At 35.0% G+C, this 25121-nt stretch overlaps 1 protein-coding gene across 3 annotated transcripts in view; it reads right to left on the bottom strand.

Annotated features, from left to right (window-relative positions):
* The window catches only part of LOC145664844 (meiosis 1 arrest protein-like), a 56497-nt gene that overhangs the window by 1975 nt on the left and 29401 nt on the right, over positions 1 to 25121 (bottom strand). Inside the window, exons 5-11 of one of the 3 annotated variants that reach the window (XM_081731855.1) lie at positions 23959 to 24093; positions 22674 to 22817; positions 17470 to 17668; positions 14638 to 14786; positions 13708 to 13819; positions 10001 to 10224; positions 2781 to 2935 (exon numbers count right to left, since the gene is read on the bottom strand). In XM_081731855.1, the coding sequence (XP_081587981.1) occupies positions 2783 to 2935; positions 10001 to 10224; positions 13708 to 13819; positions 14638 to 14786; positions 17470 to 17668; positions 22674 to 22817; positions 23959 to 24093 (1116 nt within the window). In that variant the 3' untranslated portion in view covers positions 2781 to 2782. Of the gene's footprint in view, positions 1 to 2197; positions 2936 to 10000; positions 10225 to 13707; positions 13820 to 14637; positions 14787 to 17469; positions 17669 to 22673; positions 22818 to 23958; positions 24094 to 25121 lie in introns of those variants that run through there. The other 2 variants (XM_081731854.1, XM_081731857.1) reach the window with 2 other exon arrangements.

The raw sequence follows: 25121 nt of genomic DNA, 5'->3' as shown, positions 1-25121 counted from the left end.
ACTATCCAAATATCCATATTTAAGAATGCTCCAGTCCTTGCACACCAAGTTTTTTAGAGAGGTAGATGGAGAGTGATCAAGTATTCCCAAACAGCCTCTCTAAAAATGATTGTGCAAGTATGGGAGCTCATAATGAACAAACTCCATGGCTCTGGATAAGTAGCTTAACAAATAAAACGCAGTTCTGACCAGAGCAGAATGAAATATATTAAAAACTATACTTACAATGTGTTACAGTTTCAAGGACCTAACGTCCTTTTGTGTTGGTGTCTGATGAAGAGGACGTTAGGTCCTTGAAACTGTAACACATTGTAAGTATAGTTTTTAATATATTTCATTCTGCTCTGGTCAGAACTGCGTTTTATTTGTCAAGTATGGGAGGTTCTGAAAGATGGATATTTGGATAGTTCACGTACTAGTTCCTCAGTGATATCTTGACCCGATTACGATCAGTTCTTTAGTAGTGGAACTATGGACCTTTAAAGTTCATTTTTTCATGTTTTCGGCACCCTATAAGTACGAAACTATGCAATCCCGACCATATGATTTTTTTTTTCTTATTTCGATATGAGGACTCTATCCCCAAAATATTGTAAATTATTGTAATACCCTGACTTTTGACTATAATTTTCTTCAAAATGTTTATTAGGAACTACCAAGATCTATTGATGCCTCCAAACGTGAAAGGTCTTGTAAACTCTTAGTTATTAACAGTCAGTACGGCCCACTTTTTTTATTCTTAGAAAATTAACAATTAATTAATATTAGCAGGAAGGAGTTTTCGAAATAAAGTCGAATGGAGTCTCTCTTTCTTTTTACATATACATACATGTACAGGTCCCATATGTCTGGGGGAATAATAAAATCAGGATCAAGATAAACTGAAGGAGACTTCGAGTACGGGGTCTTTAATTACTGCAAAAGAGTATCAACATTTCACCTACTCCTCAGTATTGAGAAAATTTAATAATGAAATTTGTTCCTAAATTTGAAGGCAATGATGTTCTGCATGAATAACAATATTTTATACTAGAAGTAATTATCACGATACTTTCAACACTTCACTGGAAATGCTCTTTTATTTGTTGTTAATTCCAGTTAATAACTAACACTTACTGCCGTAATTCTTTAACATTTAGTGATTTTTAAGAGAAATGTGTCAGAGCAAAATTCTTATTGTACAGGACTTCGCTTTAAACAGATATATCCTAACACAAATGTGGCTTGCCACCTTACACAAATTTCGTTACGCAGCAAAACTCAAAATAAATACTCCTTGCGCGCAGCAACATTTTGAACAATGGAACAGTAGAAAGAAGGAGTATTAGGACATTCAAAACATTTAAGACACAAATGTTTAAAGTTAACCATTAGCTAAATATGGCTTTCTATAAAATTTTCCAGTTCAGGAATTAATTCACACACTAAACAGTACGTTTGGATTGTTGTCTCTGGAGCCTATCCTCAAAATCGACATTTTTCAATAAACTATTAAATATATTGAAACCAATTAATTACTAATGTTCATTTACTTTGTTCGATCTTTTTAGAAGCATATTGATACTTTGAACTTAGTTAGAGTTCTTTGTCAAATATAAAAGAAACAATTAAGATAAACCGAAAAAAAAAAAAATCCCACTAATAATCCTTATTACCACTGTTACAGTTCATTTTTATTCTCTTATTGAACTAAATGGTGAGTGCTTATTATTATTTTTTAAATACCGCTCCAGCGCAGTATAAAAGAAAAAGTCTAGTTTCACAAATATCTATAACAATAGTAGCACATTTACTGATGGATCCTAGGGATACACATTTAAAAGTCTAGAAATATCTTACCTTACACCTTTGTACTAAATTATAACATATTGTTTCAAGACTGCTCGGGCCTCTTTCTCTCAAAGTGACTTCTTCAGCTAAGGTGCTAAGCATGACAAATGGGTGGGATTTCTTTTTGTTTTGGAAAAAGCCCATAGTTCGAATAGAATGCCTATTACTTTGTAGAACTATGCATATTTATTCTATACTTGCAAGTTATGGTGCTCAAAATTGCTTAAAAAAAAAGGTTTTTCTTGAAAACCCATTAGAAGGCTGAAAAGTGTTTAAGAAATGTTTGTTGTACTAAAAATATGTTCCAGACATATTTACATTTTAAAAAGTATTTTATTCAAGTTATGAGCGCCCCCCCCTCCCCCCCCCAAAAAAAGCATTACTATGTCACACATTTAGCAGCTTAGCCGAAGAAGTCATACTGAGGAAGAACCCTGAAACAATGTTATAATTTATTACAAGGGTGTAAAATAAGATGTATTTCATTATTATTATTATTAGTTTGGTTCACCAAAATATATTTTATAAGTCAAGCACATCAGTAATCATAAATTACACGAAATAGCAATAACCTTAGCTTGAGTATCCAGTTAGGTGAATTGTTCGGAGTAATGAAAAGCTTAGGTTTCACGTAGCAAACACTAAAAACAGCACTAAGTTATTAAATATATTACGTAAGTTATTAAGATTTATGTTTTATTCTTTTTCTAGGATGGCTCCACAAGAGGGATTATCCCGAAATAAGTATAGTGTAATCAATTTTTAAGAAGTAACTGATTAAAACGTTAGAGCACGCTGAAATTGTATAAATAAACAATTCACCTAACTGGATACTCAAAATAAGAATATTATATTAAATATGTACCCCATAGTATCCACAGTAAATACGTAAGATGGATTCCTTTTATATTCTTATTAATGCTTCTTCTTTAAACATTTTTAGCTCTTACATTTAAACTTTAAACTGTACTTGAGCTCGACTTCTTTTTTGACCTCTACCACGGCCACCTCGAGTCACTTGTGAGTCGTTGTCTAGAGCTGGATGTGAAAACCTTCTATCTCCGATATATCCTTCTCCGCTGTCGCTATGTGCAAGCAAACTTGACTGAAAAAGTAAATTTATTAATTAATAACACATGTTAGTTTTAGATTAACTAACACTTACTTTATAATGTGCCCTGGAAATCCTAAAAGGAATTTTATAATCCAAGAGTAATTTCGGCAACCAATCCGATTGCCTTCGGCGGCTAGTCAGTAATGAAGAGTTTAGGTTTCAAATAGAAAATACTAAAATCAGCAAAAGTTATTCAAAAAGTCATTAAATAATATATGTTAATAACTAGTTGGTCATTCTGATTGATTGATGAGTTTAGCGTCCCTATCGGCACCGAGACTATATGAGACGCGGACCTACAGTTTAATGTGGGGTTCGAACATGAGGTCCCATCGGGAATCGAACCCGAATCTCCCGCACCAAAGACGCGTACGCTAACTATATCGCCACGAAGGATACCAGAAGTGTACAGGGTGTACCAGAAGTAATGACTCACCTTTTGAGTGATGAGTACATTTTTATTATAAACAGAATGGCTTGACACAAAATTATAGGTACAGAGGAATGATGTAAAAATCAAGCGCTTTACAATATCTAATCCCTGTTCTCCATTTAGAGATCCACCTGGCGGCCATTAACATCAATGCATGCCTGCATCCGGAGATGCACATTTCTGCACGCATCTCGGCACATCTGAACGGGAATGTTGTTGAATTCCTCGGTGATTCGCGCCGTCAATTCCGCAACACTGCTTATGGGTCTTGCATATATCTTGTCGTTCAAATGTCCCCATAGGAAGAAGTTGGGAGGGGTGAGGTCTGGTGACTGTGGCGGTCACTCCACTGTTCCCCGACGACCAATCCATCGTCCGGGGAAGGTGTTGTTCAAAAAGTTACGGATAATTAGGGCAAAGTGTGGTGGAGCACCGTCTTGCTGCCACCACAATGAGTCAAAGTCATCCTTTCCCTGCAACAGAGGTATCATAGACTCCTCGAACAACATCAATCATACAGCCTAACCTACTGCACCTAACACGTGAGTCACTACTTCTGAGACACCCTATATATTTCTTGTTTTAATGTTTTTAAAGTGTAATAAACGTATATTTGTGAAGCAGATGCTTTTCATTATTGACTATGTTGAAGGAACATTAAACAGGAAATTAAACAGGAATATAAAAATCCTTTCAGGATGTCCAAGGCACATTATACGTGAAAGTTAATCTTATTAAAATGTACACTCAGGTCCAAAATTATTGTCGCATGTCTATAAATATGTTGTTGTAGGAATATAACTTGATAACGAATTCGCCCGGTATTTTTATAATGTTAGCACGTGCATAATCGGCAAAGACATGTATGTGGCAAATTTCATGTCAAAAGAGCAGTAAATAAGAACAATAAAACGAAAATAAAACTTTCTTGTCCATTTAGCAATATTTTGTTTTACTTATTCTAATTTTCGTATTTATAATTCTTTTGCTATGAAATTTACCACAAATATACATTTTCCGATTATACACATACTATCAGTATTAAAAGTACCCTGCAACATCATTATCAAATTATATTCTTACAAGAAGACAGTTATAGATATGCGACAATCATTTTGGACATGAGTGTACAAGATGGCATCTATGTTAAAATATTAGTTTTAACGACAAGTATGAATTAAAAAAAAAAAATTTACGTATATGCAAAGCAAAAACACGCGCACAAAACATAGGTCCGAATGCGTTGGAATTTTAAAGACAATCTCATACATTGAAATATCTTGACTCATAGTAGGATGATAACAGATGGATAATGTTAATCCTGATCGACACAATCTTTGTTACAACGCAACAACTTGTAAACGATCTCACAACACATTCATTCTTATGAACTTCATTGTATTTATAAAAAAAAATGTATGTTTCAGCATAATTCCGGAACGCCTGGAGCAATTTTCACCAAATTTGGTACAAATACTACTTACTGTACAGTACGGAAACTAGTACTGTGAAAGTAACACCCTCTAAAACTCTCCTAGGTGTAAGCAAGATGCCTAGGAGCAATGTCCTTTTAAATTCGAAAAAATGACCTTCGGGTCGGTGATAGTGATATATAAAAATGATTGAAAACGACCAATATTAGCGTCGAATCCATAGTTTTTGGGGTTGCTAAGATGAATATTGATACTCCAGATGGCATTTAAATTCAAGTTCAGCCTTATTAGCAACCCTGAGAGAGAGGAAAAGGAGACACTTTCGAAAATGACCGATATTCGTGTCGAATCCTTAGTTTTCGTGGTCCCTAAGTTGATAGGTGGCAGTTTCGATACCTTTTAAATCCAAGTTCAGCCTCCAGTGGGGGCAAGGTTTTCTTGCGTCCCTTGAGGAGCGTGGGAATTAGGGAACTACAGAAACAATAAAACATGACCTATATTAGTATTAAAGCCATAGCTTTTAGGGTCCCTGAGACGAACAGTGACACTTCCGCTGCAGTTTCTGTCTACGTTTAGCCTTCATTAGCACCTTAAGAGCGGTGGAAAGGAAGTGACATGTAAAAAAAATCGAAACGACCAATATTAGTGTCAAATCCATAGTTTTTGGTGTTGCCATAGTGAAATGAATAGTCACACTCTCGACAGCGTTAAATTCCAAGTTCTGTCCCATCGGCATGAGGGATCAGAAGGAGTGAAACATATAACGCTTCAAATGACAGATATTAGTGTAAATTCACATTTTTTGGGGTCGCTAAGCTGTTAAGTAACAAGCTTAGGCAAGAATGGGCATGTGAGCTGGATTGGGAATTTACAGGAGCAACGTTTGGGAGGTGATTCCTGTCACCAAGATAAGACAAAAAGTATAGACCAACCTGGGTGCACAAATGCTTCCTTTCGGAGTTATAGGCTGCCGAAAACATGAAAAAATGAACTTTAAAGGTCCATAACTCCAAAACTATGGGACCTACTGTAGTCGGGTCACAACTTCAGTTAGGAACAAGTACGTGTTCTATCCAAATATTTAAGTTTCAGAATCCTGCGGTAATTCTACAACAGTTTTTATAGGAGGAGTTCGGTTACAGGCATATAATTTGAAGTGCCCACCAACTACTTTTACAAAAAATCTTGCGGAAGTACCGCAAGATTCTGAAACTTGGATATTGGATAGGGCACATACTAATTTCTAAATGAAGTCCTGACCCGACTACGGTAGATTCCATAGTTTTGGAGCTATGGGCTTTCAAAGTTCACATTTTCATGTTTTCGGCAGCTTATAACTCCGAAAGGAAGCATTTGTGTACACAGGTTGGTCTATACTTTTTGTCTTAAATTGTGTCAGGAATCACCTCCCAAACGCTGTCGGCGTTGTTTTTAAAGTCGGTCATGAAAGTCATGGGAAAGTAACGAAATTTAGCTTTAGGGTCACGATTTTTTTTTTATCTGTATGAATATAAGTACAGACTGGAAATTTTATTGTATAAAACGTCAAAATTCACCACCAAAAATGTCTATTGTAGTCTTTAGACGCTACCAAATCGCAAGCAAAGCACACTCCTATCGCATGCATGAAAATTCGGCCTAATTCACATTCGAATTCGCTCCTGAGACTGTCCTTCAGCTGGTATCATTGAGCAGTGGCGATGCAAACCGCATCGCATCGCCGAAACCACTTAACCAGTTCACTCAACTGTGAGAAGATACCAACCTTTTATCACTCCAAGGAACAGCCTTTGACAGCAGAGATAAGATAAAGATAAGTGGTGAAGAATATAGGTACTGTTATTACGTTTTGAATTTTACGAAATTTTATGGTTTGGTAAAGAAAAGGTCACGAAACTTCATTTTGAAATTTTAGTAAACACCCTGTGACACTTTTAGGCACAAATTGAGAGCACTCGTTCCGCCGGTACTGGAGGATCGAAAATATAGATATTTAGATAAAGCGCATATTAGTCCCTGCGCAATTTCTTGATTCCATAGTTTTGAACCCAACGCATTTTAGAACGTGATGTTTCGCATTTCCGGCGGTTTGTAACTCTGAAAGAAGGCGTTTTCACCCATGTTTATTAGAACTTTTTTCTTTCATTTGATATAAGGCATCACATTCCGGAGTTTAGTCACTGAATTTCTTAACGTACCAGTGGCGGCTTTTGAAATAAGTCACATCGAAAAAAAAAAAAAAAAAGCTAAATTTTCTCGTTACAAGCTACGAGAAAAAAAAACTTACCTAATATACTAATTCATATACATATATAACGCTTTCTCAAGCTATATGAAGCTTTTTTTTATCATCACTTGAAGCGATATATGAAGTATGATCGAAAAATACGGTTAACATGCAATTCAATTTGATCTCCTATAAAGTACTATCCTTGGCTAGAAATGCACTTATTCTAACGTTGAATCCATGACGGGAAGCATATCTGGAAGGCTTCTTTCGGAATGGCGTTCAGCTACTAAGTCGTGGCCCTCCCAATGTGAGGAATGGTGTCAAAACCTTTTTCCTTTAAACACAGTTTTAATTTTTAGGAAGAGCCAGAAGTCGCATAGTGCTATATATGCAGAGCACAGTAAATGTGGACAGACAGGAATATATTTTCAGCCAAAAACTCGCTGATCAAAAGCAAGGTGTGGAACGGCGCGTTTTCGTGATAAAGAAGGAAGCCATCTGCCCATTTAATCGGCGGTTAAAATGCTTTTCATGGACTCATGCGATGCGAGAGATGTTTAGTTCTTCGGAAAGCTCTCAAATAGTCATTCGCCTGTTTGAACAAATCATTTGTGCCACTTTTTGCACGTTTTCATCTGTTTTTGACGTGTTTCGATCGTTGTTCGTTTTCAACCACTCCTTGCCGCTTTTGAATCGATCATACTATGGTTCGGTCCGGAAAAATATCCCCACTAAGAACTTTGATTGAAAGGTATCTTTAATCAGATTTTCGTTCAAGTTTGCGTCTCTACACGAACTGTTTTCGTAATTGGGCAACCATGTTCGTGTTTTATTCTTAAGTCGTTTGTAGGAGTTTTCACTGATATCTAGTATAATCGACCAATTTTCTCAGAATCAGAATTTTCTCTGTCATGATTAGGGGAAAACATATGCAATCTATAATTTTTTCGATACTTGCAAATATTCATTAAATAGGAAACTGAAGCGTATTGAGATCAAAGACATGCCATGTGTACTGTGTGGGTACTAGGTGGCAGAAATATGTTTGAAGTTCCAAAAATACTTGTCCTAGATGGCGCAACTTTTCGATTCTTGCCATTTTTCAGTCAGCTGTTTTTTTAGGAGGCACAGTGATGGGAAAAGAGTGCGTATTGACAAGTTTAAAGACTGCTGGTGCTGTATTCTAAATTACAACGCTAGGTTTGGCGAATACAAAGTTGTGTTCGTGTTAATATTCATTCCGTTCAGTGATTTTCTCATATATTTTCACTTTCTACATCATGGGAAAGAAAAAGGACCTATTGACCTATCCTCAAGAAAACAAGGTATGATTTTGGGACTGAAGTCGAAAAAATATTGAATAGAGAAATCGCAAGATTAGACATTGACCACAAGAACAGTGCGTAATGTTTTAAAACGTCAAACTGAAACTGGAATGTTAAGTCTACGGCATCAGTATGGACGTAAAAAGAAGGCAACCCCGAGATTGTGCACGGCAATCGAAAGGAATACGAAGCAAGAGAGAAAATTAAGTACAAGGCAGGTTGCTGCGAAGATCAAGTAGGACTTAGGTGAGAGTATTTCACGCCAATCAGTGTTAAGACGTCTCTTGGGCATGAATATTAAAAAGAGGACAGAAAAAGATTCGTGGATATGTTTGGAAAGTGGACAGTTGATGATTGGAAAAGCGTAATTTTCTGAGATGAGAAGAAATTCAACGTTTTCGGTAATGACAGTGGTGTAAAACTGTTGACAGAGCCGAGAGAAGAGTTAAAGCAAGACTGCATCTCGGAAACAAAAAAGGTACAGTGAAAGTGTAATGTTATGGGGAGCAATATGTTCCAAAGGTGTAAGAAGAATTAAAGTTTGCACAGGCCCAATCAATGGTTTATCATACTGTGAAATATTAAAGATGCTTTTGAATACAGCTAGGGACAATTTTAGTGGTTTAAACATTGGCCCATTCATTTTTCAAGATGATAATGCATCGTGCCACCGATCTAGGTTTGTCCAACAGTGTGAGTCAGAATTAGGTACTCAGAGGTTATGGTGGCCGGTCAATTTACCTGATATGTATCCCATCGAAAATTTGTGGGCTAATACGTCTTTCAAATTGAGTAAATATTGTTGTAGTAACAGAATTAATGGTACATGTTTGGTACCATGAAACCGAGCCTGGTACATGTGAAAAACTTGTTGCATCAATGCCAGAAACAATTCAGGCTCTTAGAAAAGGTAATGGATGACACACTAAATAGTGAAACACTGTTCATTTGTATGTTAACTAATGTAAACTGTATTGTAAAGCAAAACATGAAGGTATATTACATAATATGAGTAAATAGCCTCTCATTAACGTCATGAACAAAGTTTTTCTAGAAAACATATGGGTGGGGATATTTTTTTTTTTGGATCGAACTGTATTTATTAAAAGCCTTCAATACCACCGCTTCATCGCATACTCTGATTTTGACATTCTGTGAACTTCTTTGGCACCTTTTTTGCACCTTAGAACAGGTGTTGGCGCGCGACAGACGTTCTTAACACGTCCTCACTCTTCTGCCTCTGGAAGCCAACTAACATGTCACAACTCGTTCAAACTCGACACTGACTGTACCAAAGGTTTAGGCTACCGGGCTTACTAGTTGAAATTCATACAACATCGATAGATGGCACTGTGCAACTACATTTACCGTACTTTTTTAATCATACCTTGTAGTTTTTTTTTTATTTATTTAGTTTTTACTCATGTAACTTCCCACAAGAGGCGCTTCTGTAACTAATGTATATGTAAAATATCTGCAGCACAATTAGTCAATTAATTCTCAAGGTAAACTGCACGGAAAGCCAGTGAAATACTGGACGAAACCCTAGCATAACATATCATTTTGGTTATTATTCTATGTGTTTAGTCTCCTAACAAAAGTAATGATGTTTTATGATTCATTAGTAATACTTACTGCGGAAGGATTGTGCATCAGACACTTGCTTAGAACATTATACAATCCCGAATGGTGTTGATGTGGATCATATTCTTGAAGAAAAGGTAAGTGGCTCAACACTGATCGGACTTCAGATACAGCCTGTTCGGGAAGATTCTCTCCACCGACTGTTTTCTCCGTGTTGTTTGTCGGTAGCAGAAGTTCTGACGACGCCACTGACTTTACAAGCAAGTTATTACTTCCTACAGCATCAGAAAAAGACAAGGAGAAAATGAAGTACCTGAAATTTAATAAACCTTAATAATTTCAACTATCAAATGTAGTCATTCTTGATTAAAATATATTTTCCTAAAGAAAGAATTGAATTTTTCCTGGCATCGTCGTTTTAGTAAGTGTTCTCGGGTTATGTCAGGTGAAGATTTCAAAGATAAAAAATGAAATAAAATACACAACCTCCTAAAACGTACTTAAAGAGGGTAAATGTTTATATTTGATAGCGATGAACTCTTGTGACAGTCACTTCTATACTTAACTTAAATCTTTTCTCACAGGTTATGAGGAATTCGCCTTCCTTGTATTTCTTTCGTAATCAAGTAGGTACGGCTGTGATTTCTGATGGAATGGAAATTACGGCAAGTTATATGAGCGAAAAATGCTGTATATGTGCACGTGGCAAGTAGTAAATTATAAATATTTTGTTCTTTGTGAGATTCCATGATGTTTATTGTTTAGTAGCGAGACACAAGACAGCTGTTTCAGGTATTTGTTTATAATGGTGCACAGAGATGGCCATTATTCCTAATCCTCACTCACACTCACTTACCCTCACTTATCGTCACTCTCACGTATCGAAATGAGAGGAGAACGACCCTCCTGAGAGTAAAATGAGTGAATTTCCACCTCTGTTGCACAAGCTAGCAAGTGACTGGCGCTAACACTCCACTGTATGAAAAAAAAAAAAAAAAAAAGGAAAGGAAATTTTTGAGTTTTACCTCCCGCGGTTATGCCGGCTAGGCTAAAGGAGACAGTGATTATGAGAAATGAATAAAATGGTGGACTGAAGAAAGTGGGAGGAAACGGGAGAGCCTCGAGGAAACCCATGCACACAGTGTTTGTCCACCACAAAGTTCACTTAGCGGGAGTAGAGTTTGAACCCGGGACCCCACACACCAAAGGTAACCGCTCTACCACTGAATCACCGCAGCCCTCCACTGTATGAAGTGGAACAAGAATGGTTGGCGTGAAGTTCAAGTAACATGTGTCTTCTCGTCATGAGTTCGAATTTCTCTTACTGACAATAAAGTTGGGGGCCGCGGTGGCTCAGTAGTAGAGCGTTAACCTCTGGTGCATGGGGTCCCGGGCTGAAACCCTTCTCCCGCCAAGTGAACTTTGTGGTGGACAAACACCGCGTGCGTGGATTTCCTCGGGGTTCTCCCGTTTCCTCCCACTTTATTTATTCCACCATTTCATTCATTTCTCATCATCACCGTCTCCTTTAGCCTAACCGGCATAACCGTGGAACGTAAAACTTAAAGATTTCATTTCATTTTTTTTTCGACAATAAAGTTGACAATCAGCATGTATAATGTCAGTGGAATTTCTATCAATAAAGAATACATGTCAGTTGTGTCATAGGAATTTCTTGATTGTAACGTGATCAGAGATTTTAGTTTTTACGTCACAGGAACAAAGTTCAACATATATAGATACCTCTTTGTAGTAATAACAATACCGGGTTCAATCGCCAGTGAGAATAGTTGCTTCAGATAATACTGTAAGCAGTGGTTGCGATTCAATTTTAGGCACCAGCTTCTACTTTCTTTAACCTCGAAGATAACTACAATGAATCAGACCCCTTCCTAGGATTCACGATAGTAGTTGTGGAGGCACCTACACTATGTTTTTTACATGCATCGAAAGGAAAAATCACAAACTGTCAGATCAGGAGATCTAGGAGGCCACATGTTCAGCACATCGCCCAATCCAACGCCGTGGGACAAAATGCTTGGACGTCCTGTTCTTTAAGCTTTACATAGGCAGCCAGTGTTCTTAAATTGTTGATAACATCTCAGAATGCTTTGGTGACCTGGCGGTGCACTTACAAACTGTTTACGAAATGCATATGCACGGTAACAACGGAGAAACACTTCTCATATTTCAAAACAGAGAATACTTTGTACTGCAGTTAGGAAACTAGGCGTGCTGTCATCTGTCGCCACAAGCCAAGATCACGAATACGAAAAATTAAAGTTTCAGATGTATTCGTTCGTTTTATCATTAGCACAAACGTAGCATATTAAGTTTTCGACATTTTTCACTTTAAACCTTGTGTACTACCTTGGGGTCCTTTTGCGTCCCCAGAGAGATTTAATGTAGTGTATCTCTTAAATGAACGGGGGTATCCAATAGTTCGTTCTTGTATTTTCTCCCCGGTATTTGTTCAATATATTGGACAAACAATATCGCTTGCTGCTGTTTTGCTTCTTTTATATATATATATATATAACAACTTTACCGCTGAAGTCGTAAAATAACCCCAAGGTAATACCCATGTACGTAATCAATTATTTCTTTTTTTTCTTTTTTCTTTTTTTTTGTTTCTTCTTAACAAGCAAAATTAGTAGTTTACATAATGCTCAATAGGTGGCAGAAATTACTAATATATTGTTCCCGCAAATTACTTCATACTTAGCATAATAAAATAAATTTGGTATGTAGTAAGAAAAAAAAATCTTAGATTACGCTACATTGTTTGCGACCTTGTATTTCTTCCTAATATTACAGTTTAAAGCAATATATATATATATATAGATAGATAGATATATAGATATATATATCTTGAAACCTGCTTATATTTTTGAACAGTTTATGAATAATAATGTGGCTAGTTTCAAAGGATTAGCGCCTGTTACTTCAGACAACAACCCCAAGAGGATAACATGACTTGACTATTCTCGGCTGTAGTTGCTCCTGTTATCTGGTTACGAGGTCGTTTGGATGACGATGATGTTAGTAATGTGGAAGGTGACAGTCTAAGTTGGAGTGCAATGCAATAAAGTATTGTTTTGAAATCTATCTGTTTAAAATTTCTGTACGAAATACCAATAACTACTTATTTCTAATTGGGGTCTCAAAGGGACCCACGTTATATAAAATGAACTACTTAATACTTCCGCTCTAGCCATAATTATAACAACACAAATGCTTAACAAAATCAACGAATATCTCCTATGGTATATTTTTCACGGTAATACACATGGATTAAAACCTGATGACTTTTTTATAATCAACCTGTACTATCAAATTCAATCAAATGTTGTTACCAAAAATTCAATCAATGTAGTTACCAAAAATTCAATCAAATGTAGTTACCAAAAATTCAATCAAATGTAGTTACCAAAAATTCAATCAATGTAGTTACCAAAAATTCAATCAATGTAGTTACCAAAAATTCAATCATTGTAGTTACTAGAAATTCAATCAATGTAGTTACCAACGTGTAGTAGTATTTACACACTGTATGTCATTTTCTCATTATTAATAAGATCTCAAAAACCACGCTTACATGTTTGAGACTGTGAATTGTTACCAGCTCACGATATCATGCAATGGGTTTTCGATTGGAAGAGTTAACATTTTTAACATCACATGTGAGGGAAAAATGAATCAGCAAATTAAGAATCTATGATTTTTAACATGTTACATCTATCTGTATGAACACTCACCTGGCACAAGAACAAAGTATCCAGAAACACTATCTGTCCGATAGTTAGATTTCAAATGCGTAAGTAAAAACTGATCGCCATTAGCAAGCTGTTCACACAAAGCAGTAAAATGCTGTAAGAGAACAAATGAAAAATTTTACTAGTACTTTAAGAAATTATTTATTATGAAACATATGCTGCATAGTACTTATTTAATCGCAATTATTATTATCAAACTAATAATTAAATATATGTTCTATTTTTAAATATACATTCATATTAAGGTATAATAAATATACTCCATGGTTCTGGATAATCACAATAACATTTTAAAACACATTTTTCTGACCAGAACAAAATGAATTATTTAATAATTATACGATTTTCGTTAATTATTAAACAGAAAAATGTGTTTTAAAATATTAAGGTATACTTAAGTCTTTAGATTTGTCGAGTAGAAAGTCACTTAGTTCCATTTTAGCGTTGTATTCCACGGACAGATTAGTATTTTACATTCTGAGCATTATACTAACCCGCTAATCTCAACAGCACTGCGAGTAGTCTATCTAATAAGGATGGTATCCATAATTAAGTATGTTTTATCTTCAAATATTCATTCATATTAAGGTATAGTTAATTTAATTTCAGTAAAAATGCCATATTTAAGCCTAATCTTGATAAAGTTTAGTTTCCAAATGAATTTGGTTTATCAAAAAGCAAACCAGATTTCTTCACGTTGTATACACTGGTCATAGCTGCTTGTTGGCAGTATACTAAATGTGACAATACATTTAATCAGGTAATTTATAAAGTATTGCTTTCCGGCCTTCGTAGTGAACATTTCACAGCCTGGCGGCGAAACCACAAACCTGAGAAGTTACTCGAAATAGTATCTACAAACATTACCAACATTTTTTTCTTCCTTTTTTGGAAAAGACTTATGATAATCACCTGTTGATTTCTCAGAAGTTCAGTCCAGTCTAGACGCCAACACTTCGTGGCGAAAAGACGCTGAGGATGACCAAATAACAGAGATTCACACAACCCACTTGACGACAAACTGGCAACAACTTCCAACTCATAGACAGGCAGGTCAACAGCTGTGAAAAGGGAAAACTGGAAATTGGGTAAAACGGATGGATCGAAGGTTAAAAGGAAATACACAAAGGAAAATGAAGACATAGTACTCGCAACTTACTTTCAGTAAATGTGAGACAGTCAGTAATAGTGCTTTCTAGTACACAGCACGTTTATAAATAGATTAAGCTTGAAACCGTATCATAGAACGAATTATTAAAAGATAATGGGAATAAAACAACTAAGCTTCTTGTTTTTTTTTCTTTCTTTTTTTTTCGAAGAATGCAGTAACAATAAACAATACGGTAATTTTCAAAAGTCGGAAACTTCCTACCTACAAAATGCTACTAAATAAAGCTTCACTAAAAAAGGGCCATTTCCTACTTGTAAAATGAAATTAAATGACGCTTACCTCACTTTTCTTTTTACAAATAGCTCAGTAACAATAAAAAACATTATAATTTTGAAAAGATGGCCATTTTCTACTTTTAAAATGTTATTAAATTAAGGTTCCTTCGCCCCCCCTTTTTTTCCAAAGAACTTAGTAACAGTAAACAATACGGTAATTTTGAGAAGTGGGTCATTTCGTATTTACAAAACGGCATTAAATGAAGTTCCCTCCCTTTTTCCACATAATTCAAGTAACAATAACAATATGATAATTTTGAAAAGTGGGCCATTTTCTATGATACTTACAAATTGCTATTAAATAAAGCTTTCCCTACTCTTTTTTTTTTTTTTTTTGCCGCAAATAACTCGGTAACAACAATAAACACTATGATAATTTTGAAAAGTGGGCAATTTTTGGATCAAAAGATCCAATATATTTCAATCAAAAATTTTCTTGTAGACCTCTTATATCTGGAGAACTACATATAGCGTAGCCTAACCCAAACTATCACTTAACTCAGTATGATGTGCTTATTCCGTAGAAAATACAAAAACTCGATTTAGGGTCCGTTCAAAAATTTTGTGGCCCATGATCCAAAACCTAATTATTGGCCAAGATTGGAATCTTTTGATTCATTTTCTTTTTTTGGATCACTCCTAAAATTCTTGTTTCGTAAATAATTAGGTAACAGTAAACAATATAATAATTTTGAAAATGAGTATTTTCCTCAAACAAAATGCTATTAAACGAACTACTTGTTGCTTAAAAGACCGTTCAGAACTTCCTGACGCCCAGAGGAAATCGAGTAGATGAAGCAGGAGGAACCTTAACTCCTGCCCAATTGCACAACATAAGGCGCTTCAGCTATTGTTTGTCTGCCGAAGCAAAATTTGAAGTACAGAAATTACCCTACAAAAGGTTTCAACTCAGCAAAGTTCGAGATATCCGCAGAAATGAACGGGCAATGTCGTTATGTTTTGTACAGCCGGCTCTAAGCGGGGTGTCAGGAGGATATTGTGAAAAAAATTGAGTGCTCGATAAATGTGGCATACGAAAATGCGTGCCAAATTTTCTACTCTAGTACAAGAAAAGACTTAAAAACAGTTGAAAAATGAAATGAAATGTTTAGCTTGACGTCTCACGATTATGCACAGAGGCTAAAGAAGACGATGATGATGAGAAATGAATGAAATGATGGAATGAAGAAAGTGGCAGAAAACGGGAGAACTGCGAGAAAACCCACGCACATGGTGTTTGTCCACCACGAAGTTCACCTGGCACAAGCTGGGATCGAACCAGGGACTCCACACTTAGAAACAGTTATTAAATTATTTAATAGCATTTTGTAGATACCTGGGTTTTTCATATTCTCTATTGCCCTAAGTTATTCATTAAAAAATGGTGAAACTTAGTGAAAACACTTAACACTGCTTTAAAAAATGTTCTATACACTTTACAACAATTAGTAAACAGATAAATTACTTTAAGGGTTTAGGAACTCACAGATTAAAGGCCACAGAAACAAAAGCCATATAATCATAGGATCTTATCCCGTGTCAAGGCAACCCAGTCAGGATTCTTTACTCCTTAAAAAAAATCATGCTCTATATTATCTTTTGATTTACTTACTAGCCTACCGAAAAAGCCTTTTCCCAGAAGCTTTCCAAGCAATAGTCTACGCTTCTAGTGTGTATGGAAGATCGTTGACAATTTTCTGCAAGGGAGCTCCTTCGTGGCTAAGCGGTTAGCGTACGCGCCTTTAGCGTGAGAGGCCAGGGTTCGATTCTCTCGCTGCTGAACGGGACGTTAAACTCAAAATAAACTCAACTCAAATCAAATTTGGCATGGGAGTAAAAGGAAAGAGTAACATATAAAAATCGAAATCAACTTATATTAGTACCCAATCCATAGTTTCCAGGGTTGCTGAGATAAATAGCGACACTTCCGATGCTCTTTTAAGTGCAAATTCATCTCTCATCGCACGAGGGATAAAGGGGGTAGGGGTAGGAAGCGGTGACAAATAAAAATTATCGAAAGCGACCGATAGTAGTGTCCAATTCATATTTTTGGATCGCTGAGATTAATAATGGCACTCCCAGTACCGTTTAAGTGCAAGTTCAGTCTCCATGGGTATGAAGGATGAACAGGAAAAGGGTGGGGTGTGGTGGAAAAGGGATGATATTACGGATTTTTGTCACTATACTTTAATTGAAATGCATATCCTAAGCGGGGAGAGGTCACATATTTTTCATAACCTATTCTTCCCGTGTGACGAAAGGACAATTCAGCAAGTAAATAAATATTTAAGAATTTACCTGAAGATTTTGCACCAGCCATCTGAAAACTAAAGATGTCCGACTGGATGGAGAAGTGGTGTCCAAATGGCAGTGATAAAGAGTTGATTAGGCACTCATTAATGTCACATTTAATGGTAAAGCTCTCTCCACATGCCGAAGTAGGAGGAAACTTAAGGCACACGTGCTCCTGTTCCGTGTCACAATCCAATAACCAACTCTGAAAAATTACGCAAACAAGAAAGTATGAATACAACATTACAATGTACTGCATATTTCAGGATACATGTAAATTTGGATCCCAGGTTAAACAGTATGAGCATGTTTCATAGAGCTTAGGTATGATATGTGATGATAAATGACGAGGAAAACAATTAAACAAATCACTTTATGCGACTTCGTATAATCTTTTTCGACTGTTTAGACAGATCAGCTTATAGGTATACAGTTTTTTTTTTTTTTTTTTTTTTTTTTCAAAGCATAACCAAGTTTTTCCACGCAGGTCAAGATCTGAGGGTTTACTTGTCCCTACCATAAATCCTTCTTTGTAATTCTGGCGTTGCCGCTCGAACTCTGATAGAACTGTATTCAACTCTCAGTATGGCTAATTCCATTATGCGGTTATCATAGTAGCATCATACAGCTTTTGTTTCGTCTGGCATCCGTAGCCTTTACACTGATATAGGCTAGTATTAGCGTGATTGAAGAACGTACATTTCAATTGCTAGGCTTTGCAGTCAGCGCACGTCATTTGGCAATATATGTGATAAGTTCCAATATTGTTTATTTTATCTATTTATGTGAGAATTTTTAAAATAATATTCAATCAGGTCTGATATAGTGGTTTATGTGAGATTGATTCTAAGTTGCAATAAGAGCATAAATAAGAAATAATAATAACAATAATAACGCTATTTATAAAAGATTAATATTAACGTGTCACTCTAACTCTTAATAGCAAATAACGTTCATGCTCATTGCAATAATATAACGCAATAATTTGGATACGAGCAATTATATTTAGATAATCGCAAGTTCATTGGTCGGATAGCTTTAAAAAAAAGTGAATGCAAAAATTAGAGCTCTTAATTAAGTATGGTTTTAACCTATAATTAGTGCTTGAACATTTCGGGTAAACAGGCACCCGTCCGATACGTGTTGCATTTGGTTTACTCGACCGTTAGACCTGATAAACCCGTTTGACCCGATAGATTTGTTACGAGTTCGTACATAATAAATAGATTAATAATTTGTGTTACGACAATAAAGGGAAACAACACACTATTTGCAATGATAAAATACGTTTGTTTTCATACAAACGGGGTTATCAGGCCAATCCTATTCATAGGATTAATCGGGCCACTCCGATTCATACGGGTAAAAATACTACTACTACTACTACTACTAATAATAATAATAATAATAATAATAATTAGGGACAAACAGTTACAGCCACAAAGTGCCCCCAAGAAGGATTATACAAATATAGGGCGCTTACATTTAAATAACAAAATTGCAAAAAAAAAAAAAAAAAAAAAACATGCAATGGGTATTACAGATAGAAATACAATGAAAAGCATAATGAGAAAACAAATAAGCAGAAATATCATCTTAAGTACATCTCAAACAAGTACACCCTGTCATGAGACTAAAATAACATATTGATATGAGTATACAGTAGGAAAAAAAGTATATAACATATTAAAAGGAACATACATATAGTCAAAGTTACAAATGAACATACACGAAAAACATAAAATAATATAAGCATGATTTTCAAATCAATTGACACCTTAATTAAAGTACACTCATACAAAGACAGAAATAAAAATAAGATAAATTTACCAAAGAATACAAAATAAGCATATGGCATGTGAAACTCATAACCGAGGTAATAATAATGATAAAAAGAAGTGTAGTATCCAAAAAAAGCAAAGATAAAAGAAAAAAGATGATAGGAAAAGAGAAAGAAAGTTAAAAGAGAGAACAAGAAAACAACCTAAAAAAAATAAATTTTTAAATTTAAAAAAAAAATCAAAAAACCTTACAAGTTAAAAAAAATTTATTTGTCGTTTAGAATTTTAATTAATTGTGAACGAATTTTAATAAAATTACTTTGAAAGATATCTATAGCATTGTAGTGCTTATTGGCTGTATCTATAGTTTTATAAATTGAACTCTTCAGGGTAGGAACATTCGAAACAAAGGGTACAAAATTTCTAACATTGCGATATGGAATTCTTATGGACCAGAGACCATCAATAGAAAAGACACCTTGAAAAATATTATGAAAAAAACTTAAATCAAAAATACACCGCCTATCAGTTAGAGGTAACAAATAAAGCTCTTTAGATATGCAAGACAGACTCTTATCTTTGAAGTTTTTAAACTTCCATCGTAACCAAGCCAAAAAATTGTTTTGAACAGATTCTATAGCATTTACAAAATACTTAGTTTCACAATTCCAAATAACAGTGCAGTACTCCAAATGGGATCGCACATTGCAAATGTACAAAGTCTTACAGGTGTTGACACTCGAAAAATTACGGCATAGACATTTTAACATAGCTAAGTTCTTCCTAGCCTTAGAAGTTATTACCTGTAAGTGCTTATTGAATAATAGCTTGTTATCCAAAATTATTCCTAAATCCTTGACATAGGCTCCAAAATCGATTCTCTGTTTACCGACTGTGTAATTATACAAAAGAAGATCAGTTTTCCTTGAGAAAATTATGCCTTTAGTTTTGGTGAAATTCAAAGGCAAAAAATTGGTTTCAGACCACTTGACCACTAATTCAATATTATCTTGTAAGGATACTTGATCTTGAAAGGTTTTAATTTCTTTAAAAATTTTTATGTCATCGGCATACATCAAATATCTACAATTTAACTTCTCAGGTAGATCATTTACATACAACAAAAACAGCAACGGACCAAGATTAGAGCCTTGAGGCACACCAGATGTTATATTATGAATAGAAGACATATAGCCATTATACCTTACTTTGAATTTCCTATTGTTTCAGTACGAATCTAGCCACTTTATTATTTGATTCGATAATCTGTACTGATACAACTTACTTATCAATAAGTGATGAGGTAATTTGTCAAAAGCTTTGGCAAAATCAAAATAAATAACATCTGTCTGACCAACCGATCGAATAACAGAAAACAAACTATGTACAAAGCATGCCAAATTTGTAGTAACTGATTTGCCATTTATAAACCCATGTTGATTTACATCCAACTGATCACGTACAGCATTATACAAGTAGTTGTACATTATTTTTTCAAAAATTTTAGGAATAACATTCATTATAGATATTGGTCTATAATCGTTAATTTTGTCACCTTTAGTCTTAGGTATTGGTGTTACGGCTACAATTTTCCAGGCTTCAGGATAAATGTTTTCATTTAAACTCCAATTAAACAAAGATGCTAACACTGGTGAGATTACCTCAGCTACACCTTTTATTATAAAAACAGGTATTCTATCTATACCTGACGCAGATTTAGTCTTTAAGGATTTAATAGCATCTCTGACATTTCTAGTTGTAATAGGATGTATTTTCGTTTCACAAAAAGTTTCTGATGATGTTATATAATTATTTGTATTGCTAATATTTGAAAATGTCTGGTAGACTGATGCGAAGTACTCTGCAAAAAAATTTGCCAACGACTCGCAGTCGGTAACCAGAGAATCATTTACTACTATTCCAGTTGCAGTCTTGTTATTACCCTTAGATACATATCTCCAAAATTTCTCAGGATTACTTTTTAATTGATTTTCCATTTTAGTATAGTGAATACGTTTGTCATCTTTTAACTGAGTCTTAAAAGCCTTGCGGCAGTTAGCAAATAATAAATAGTCTTCGTGTTTTAATGTATTTTTATACTTTTTATGAGCTAAATTCTTTGCTTTTAATAAAGAAACAGATGTTTTGGAGTACCAACACGGATATTTAGATATTCTTGGCCTAGATTTCGGAATATTTGTTTCCATAGCTAATACAATTGCTTTTTCAAAATCAACAACAGCTTCATTTATATCTGGTTTTAACAAGATATTATACCAATCTATATTGGCCAGTTGTTGATATAATGCATAATAATCACCTCTAACAAATTGAAAACGTTCAGAAAACTTATTTATTTTACAACCTTTAGGTAAAAACACAATGATTTCAATCGGATAATGAAAAATGTCAGGATAGACCATGCACTGATTGGTTTTTCTTGGCATAGAAGTAGCATTTGTGATAACAAGATCAAGACCAGAAACTGAAGGTTCAACACACAGGTTAGTATTTTCTAAAAAAAACAGACAATTGCTGAAACTTCAATTTGGAGTAATAATGGATTCCTGGAAGCTGTTCATTATTTAACCAATCAACTTTGGATATATTGAAATCTCCAAGAATCAATATATCATTTTCCAAAGGATTTAACCTACTAGAAATATGGTTCAAATAATTTTCAAAATTCACAGGGAAAAAAGTTGGTTGAAAATAAACACACGATATTAAGAGATTCTTTCCACTATTACATTTTAATTCAATCCACACACATTCACTTATAAGTTCAAGATCAGGCCTGCGATTCACCATAAAGTTTTTCTTTATTGCTATCAAAGATCCACCACCTCTTTGACATGACTCTTCACTATATAATCTGTCGGCTCTAAAACATGTATAGGTATCTGGGAAATAATCGTAGTCTCTATGAATATCGGATAACCATGTTTCTGTTACTGCAATTATATCATATTCACAATCAGAAATTGAAGAGAAAAAATCACTACTTTTAGTTCTAAGTCCACGGACATTTTGATACCAAATTTTAAGGTTTAGGTTCATCATGCTTAGTAGGAGAATTATGATTAGTAATAATAATAATAATAATAATAATAATAATAATAATAATAATAATAATAATAATAATAATATAGTAATAGGAGAGAAAATTACTTTGTTAAATGACCTGTACATATTTTATTCCTATTTTGAATGGGTATTCTTGTTTTATTTCTCTGCTTATTGGTTTGCAACACTGAGTACAGAGAACAGTTCCCGTCTTCATTGTGGCCGCTATTAACCTCTTGACAGTTTTACTGCTGATAAGGAAACTTGGTTTAGCTTTGGAAACGACTATAGCTATAGTTATTAAATATACAATACACGTCTAATATCATCTTTACGAAGCTATTTTACAAATAATTCACTAACCTTGAAGAACTCCTCTAGTTGGGCTTCTGTATCAATTAGTTGTATTAGATCAATAAACCCGCCGGCTGCTTGACGTTTCTGACTGCTATTAATTTGGAAAAAATCATCGATGTTACAAAGTTCTGGATCACTCAATTCCACCACCTACAAAAGGGAAAAAAACATTATTTCAGATGTCACTGAAAGTATGAATGAATTTATTTCAACATAATATTAGAGTTAATTACAAAGCTAAGATCGCTTTACATTTTTTTTAAAATGAAAAATATATGGTCACTGACTAGATCACAAGTAACTTTGTTTTTTTATATACAGGGTGAGTCAAAATGACGTTCCCAATTTCAATGATTATTTTTTTGCTTTTAATAAAACATACGTACACAGGGATTACACACACTGATTGATGAACTCAAAATATGTGCAATGTGCAGTCCACGAGTTACATGACACACATCTAGTCTATAGATGTTTCAAAATCAATATAGGGGTTTTAAGGTTTTTTAGTATTTATTCCATTTAACGTACAATTATAAATACATCAAATGAAAGAGTAACTCAAACAGTTTTTGCTACAATTGTTCAATGTGAGCACCATTCGTCACACGACACACATCGTGTCGATAGGCAAGAAAGGCACATAAACTCTCCGCCGGGATATGGCACAAAACACATTTAACTTAGGGGAGTCTCGTTGCAACTGTACCATCTCGTAGGAATTTGGTGACCCGCAGATGAGAACATTACGAGTGTTCACATCGACCTTAGATGAAATGTCGATTCATCAGTGAAGACGACACAATCCAGAAAATCTTTATCGTCATGCAGCAAATTTGCAAAGTCGGACGTAAACCGTGGCTCTCCACACAGACGGTTTCACTGTAATTACAGAGTCAGTCTTTGTAAAATGTAAAACACAAAAGGCTTTCTGCTCACACTAGTCGCCATCTTTGCTACTAGCGCTTTCTAACGGCAGACAGAGGAAATAGTGCATGCGCATGCATCTGTACAAAACTGTTTGAGTTGCTCTTTCCTTTGATGTGTCATTTATAATTGTAAGTTAATTGTAATAAGTGCTACAAGGCCTTAAAAACCCCGATATTCATTTTGAAACACCCTGCATATCAGATGGATTTGATTTCTACACTTCATCAACTAAAATAAGAAACTATATAAAAAATTACGAAAAAAATAATAGTAACAGATCAGCGGTTTAATATGTCTTCGTTTGTCTATCTCGGAGACTTTTAATGAAATTCCGTTACTTTTATTTTTAATTCTAACTTACCTGTATTCTCTTTAACTTGACTGTGGGTATTTCCTTGATTACGTCTTCTAAAAAATCTTGAACTTCAAGTCCAGATTTTCGTGTCAGAACTGTTATTTGCAGCTGAGCTGGAAATCTCCAACTACTGCTCCCTGGCTGTAATTACACAATGTAGTAACTAAATATGTATATTGGCTAGATATGAGAATATTCTTAACACAACGAAGTATAAGGATAAAATTACAAAGTTCAGGATCAATATTAACAGATGAAAATCATATTCACGAAGAAATTAAATGTCGACTAAAACCAGGGAATTCGTGTTACTATTCGGTTCAAAATCTCTTGTCGTCGCGAATTCTGTCGAGGAATTTGAAGCTTAAAATATATAAAACTATAATCATGCCTGTTGTTCTGTATGGTTGCAAAACATGGTCGCTTACTCTGAGGGAAGAACATAGACTGAAAGTATTTGAGAACAGGATCCTGAGAAGAATATTCGGACCCAAGAGGAACGGGAATGGGGAATGGCGGAAACTTCATAACGAGGAACTACATAATTTATAGGAGGCTAGGAGGCTTAGGTGGGCAGGTCATGTAGCTAGAATGGAAGAAAGTAGGAACGCTTTCAAAGTCTTGACTGGAAGACCCATCGGAAAACGACCATTAGGAAGACCTAGGCGCAGATGGGAGGATAATATTAAAATGGATCTCGCAGAGAAAGGAATACAAAGTAGAAACTGGATCCAATTAGCTAAGGATAGAAGTCAGTGGAGAGCTTTTATGAACGCGGCATTGAACCTCCGGATTCCATAGGCCATAGAGTTAGTTAGATAGTATGTAAAAATAAAACAAATGTAATTATTGACTACTAATATGTGAGGGATGATAAATAAGGTTACAAAGCTTATTATAGATTATGTGTGAGAAAGAGCTGTAAGATCAACACACCTGATGATAGGGGGCACTCAACACTAGTTCTCGATGTAATCACAGATTTTGTTCAACCGCTCATCATAACGGCAGATAAGATTTTCTATATCATTTGCATAGAAATCCACAAAAAATTCTCGTACCCACCGTGAGGCACGGTTTTGATATAATCACATGCCAGATAATGGTGGCCAGCCATTTTTTTGCTTTAGAACAGGGAAAAGGTAGGTTACTGGGGCCAGGTCAGGGCT

The sequence above is a fragment of the Thermobia domestica genome, chromosome 11 (assembly GCF_964235325.1).
Source record: "Thermobia domestica chromosome 11, izTheDome1.hap1.1, whole genome shotgun sequence".
In the NCBI taxonomy this organism is placed as follows: Eukaryota; Metazoa; Arthropoda; class Insecta; order Zygentoma; family Lepismatidae; genus Thermobia; species Thermobia domestica.
This window is presented reverse-complemented; position numbering and strand designations above follow the sequence as displayed.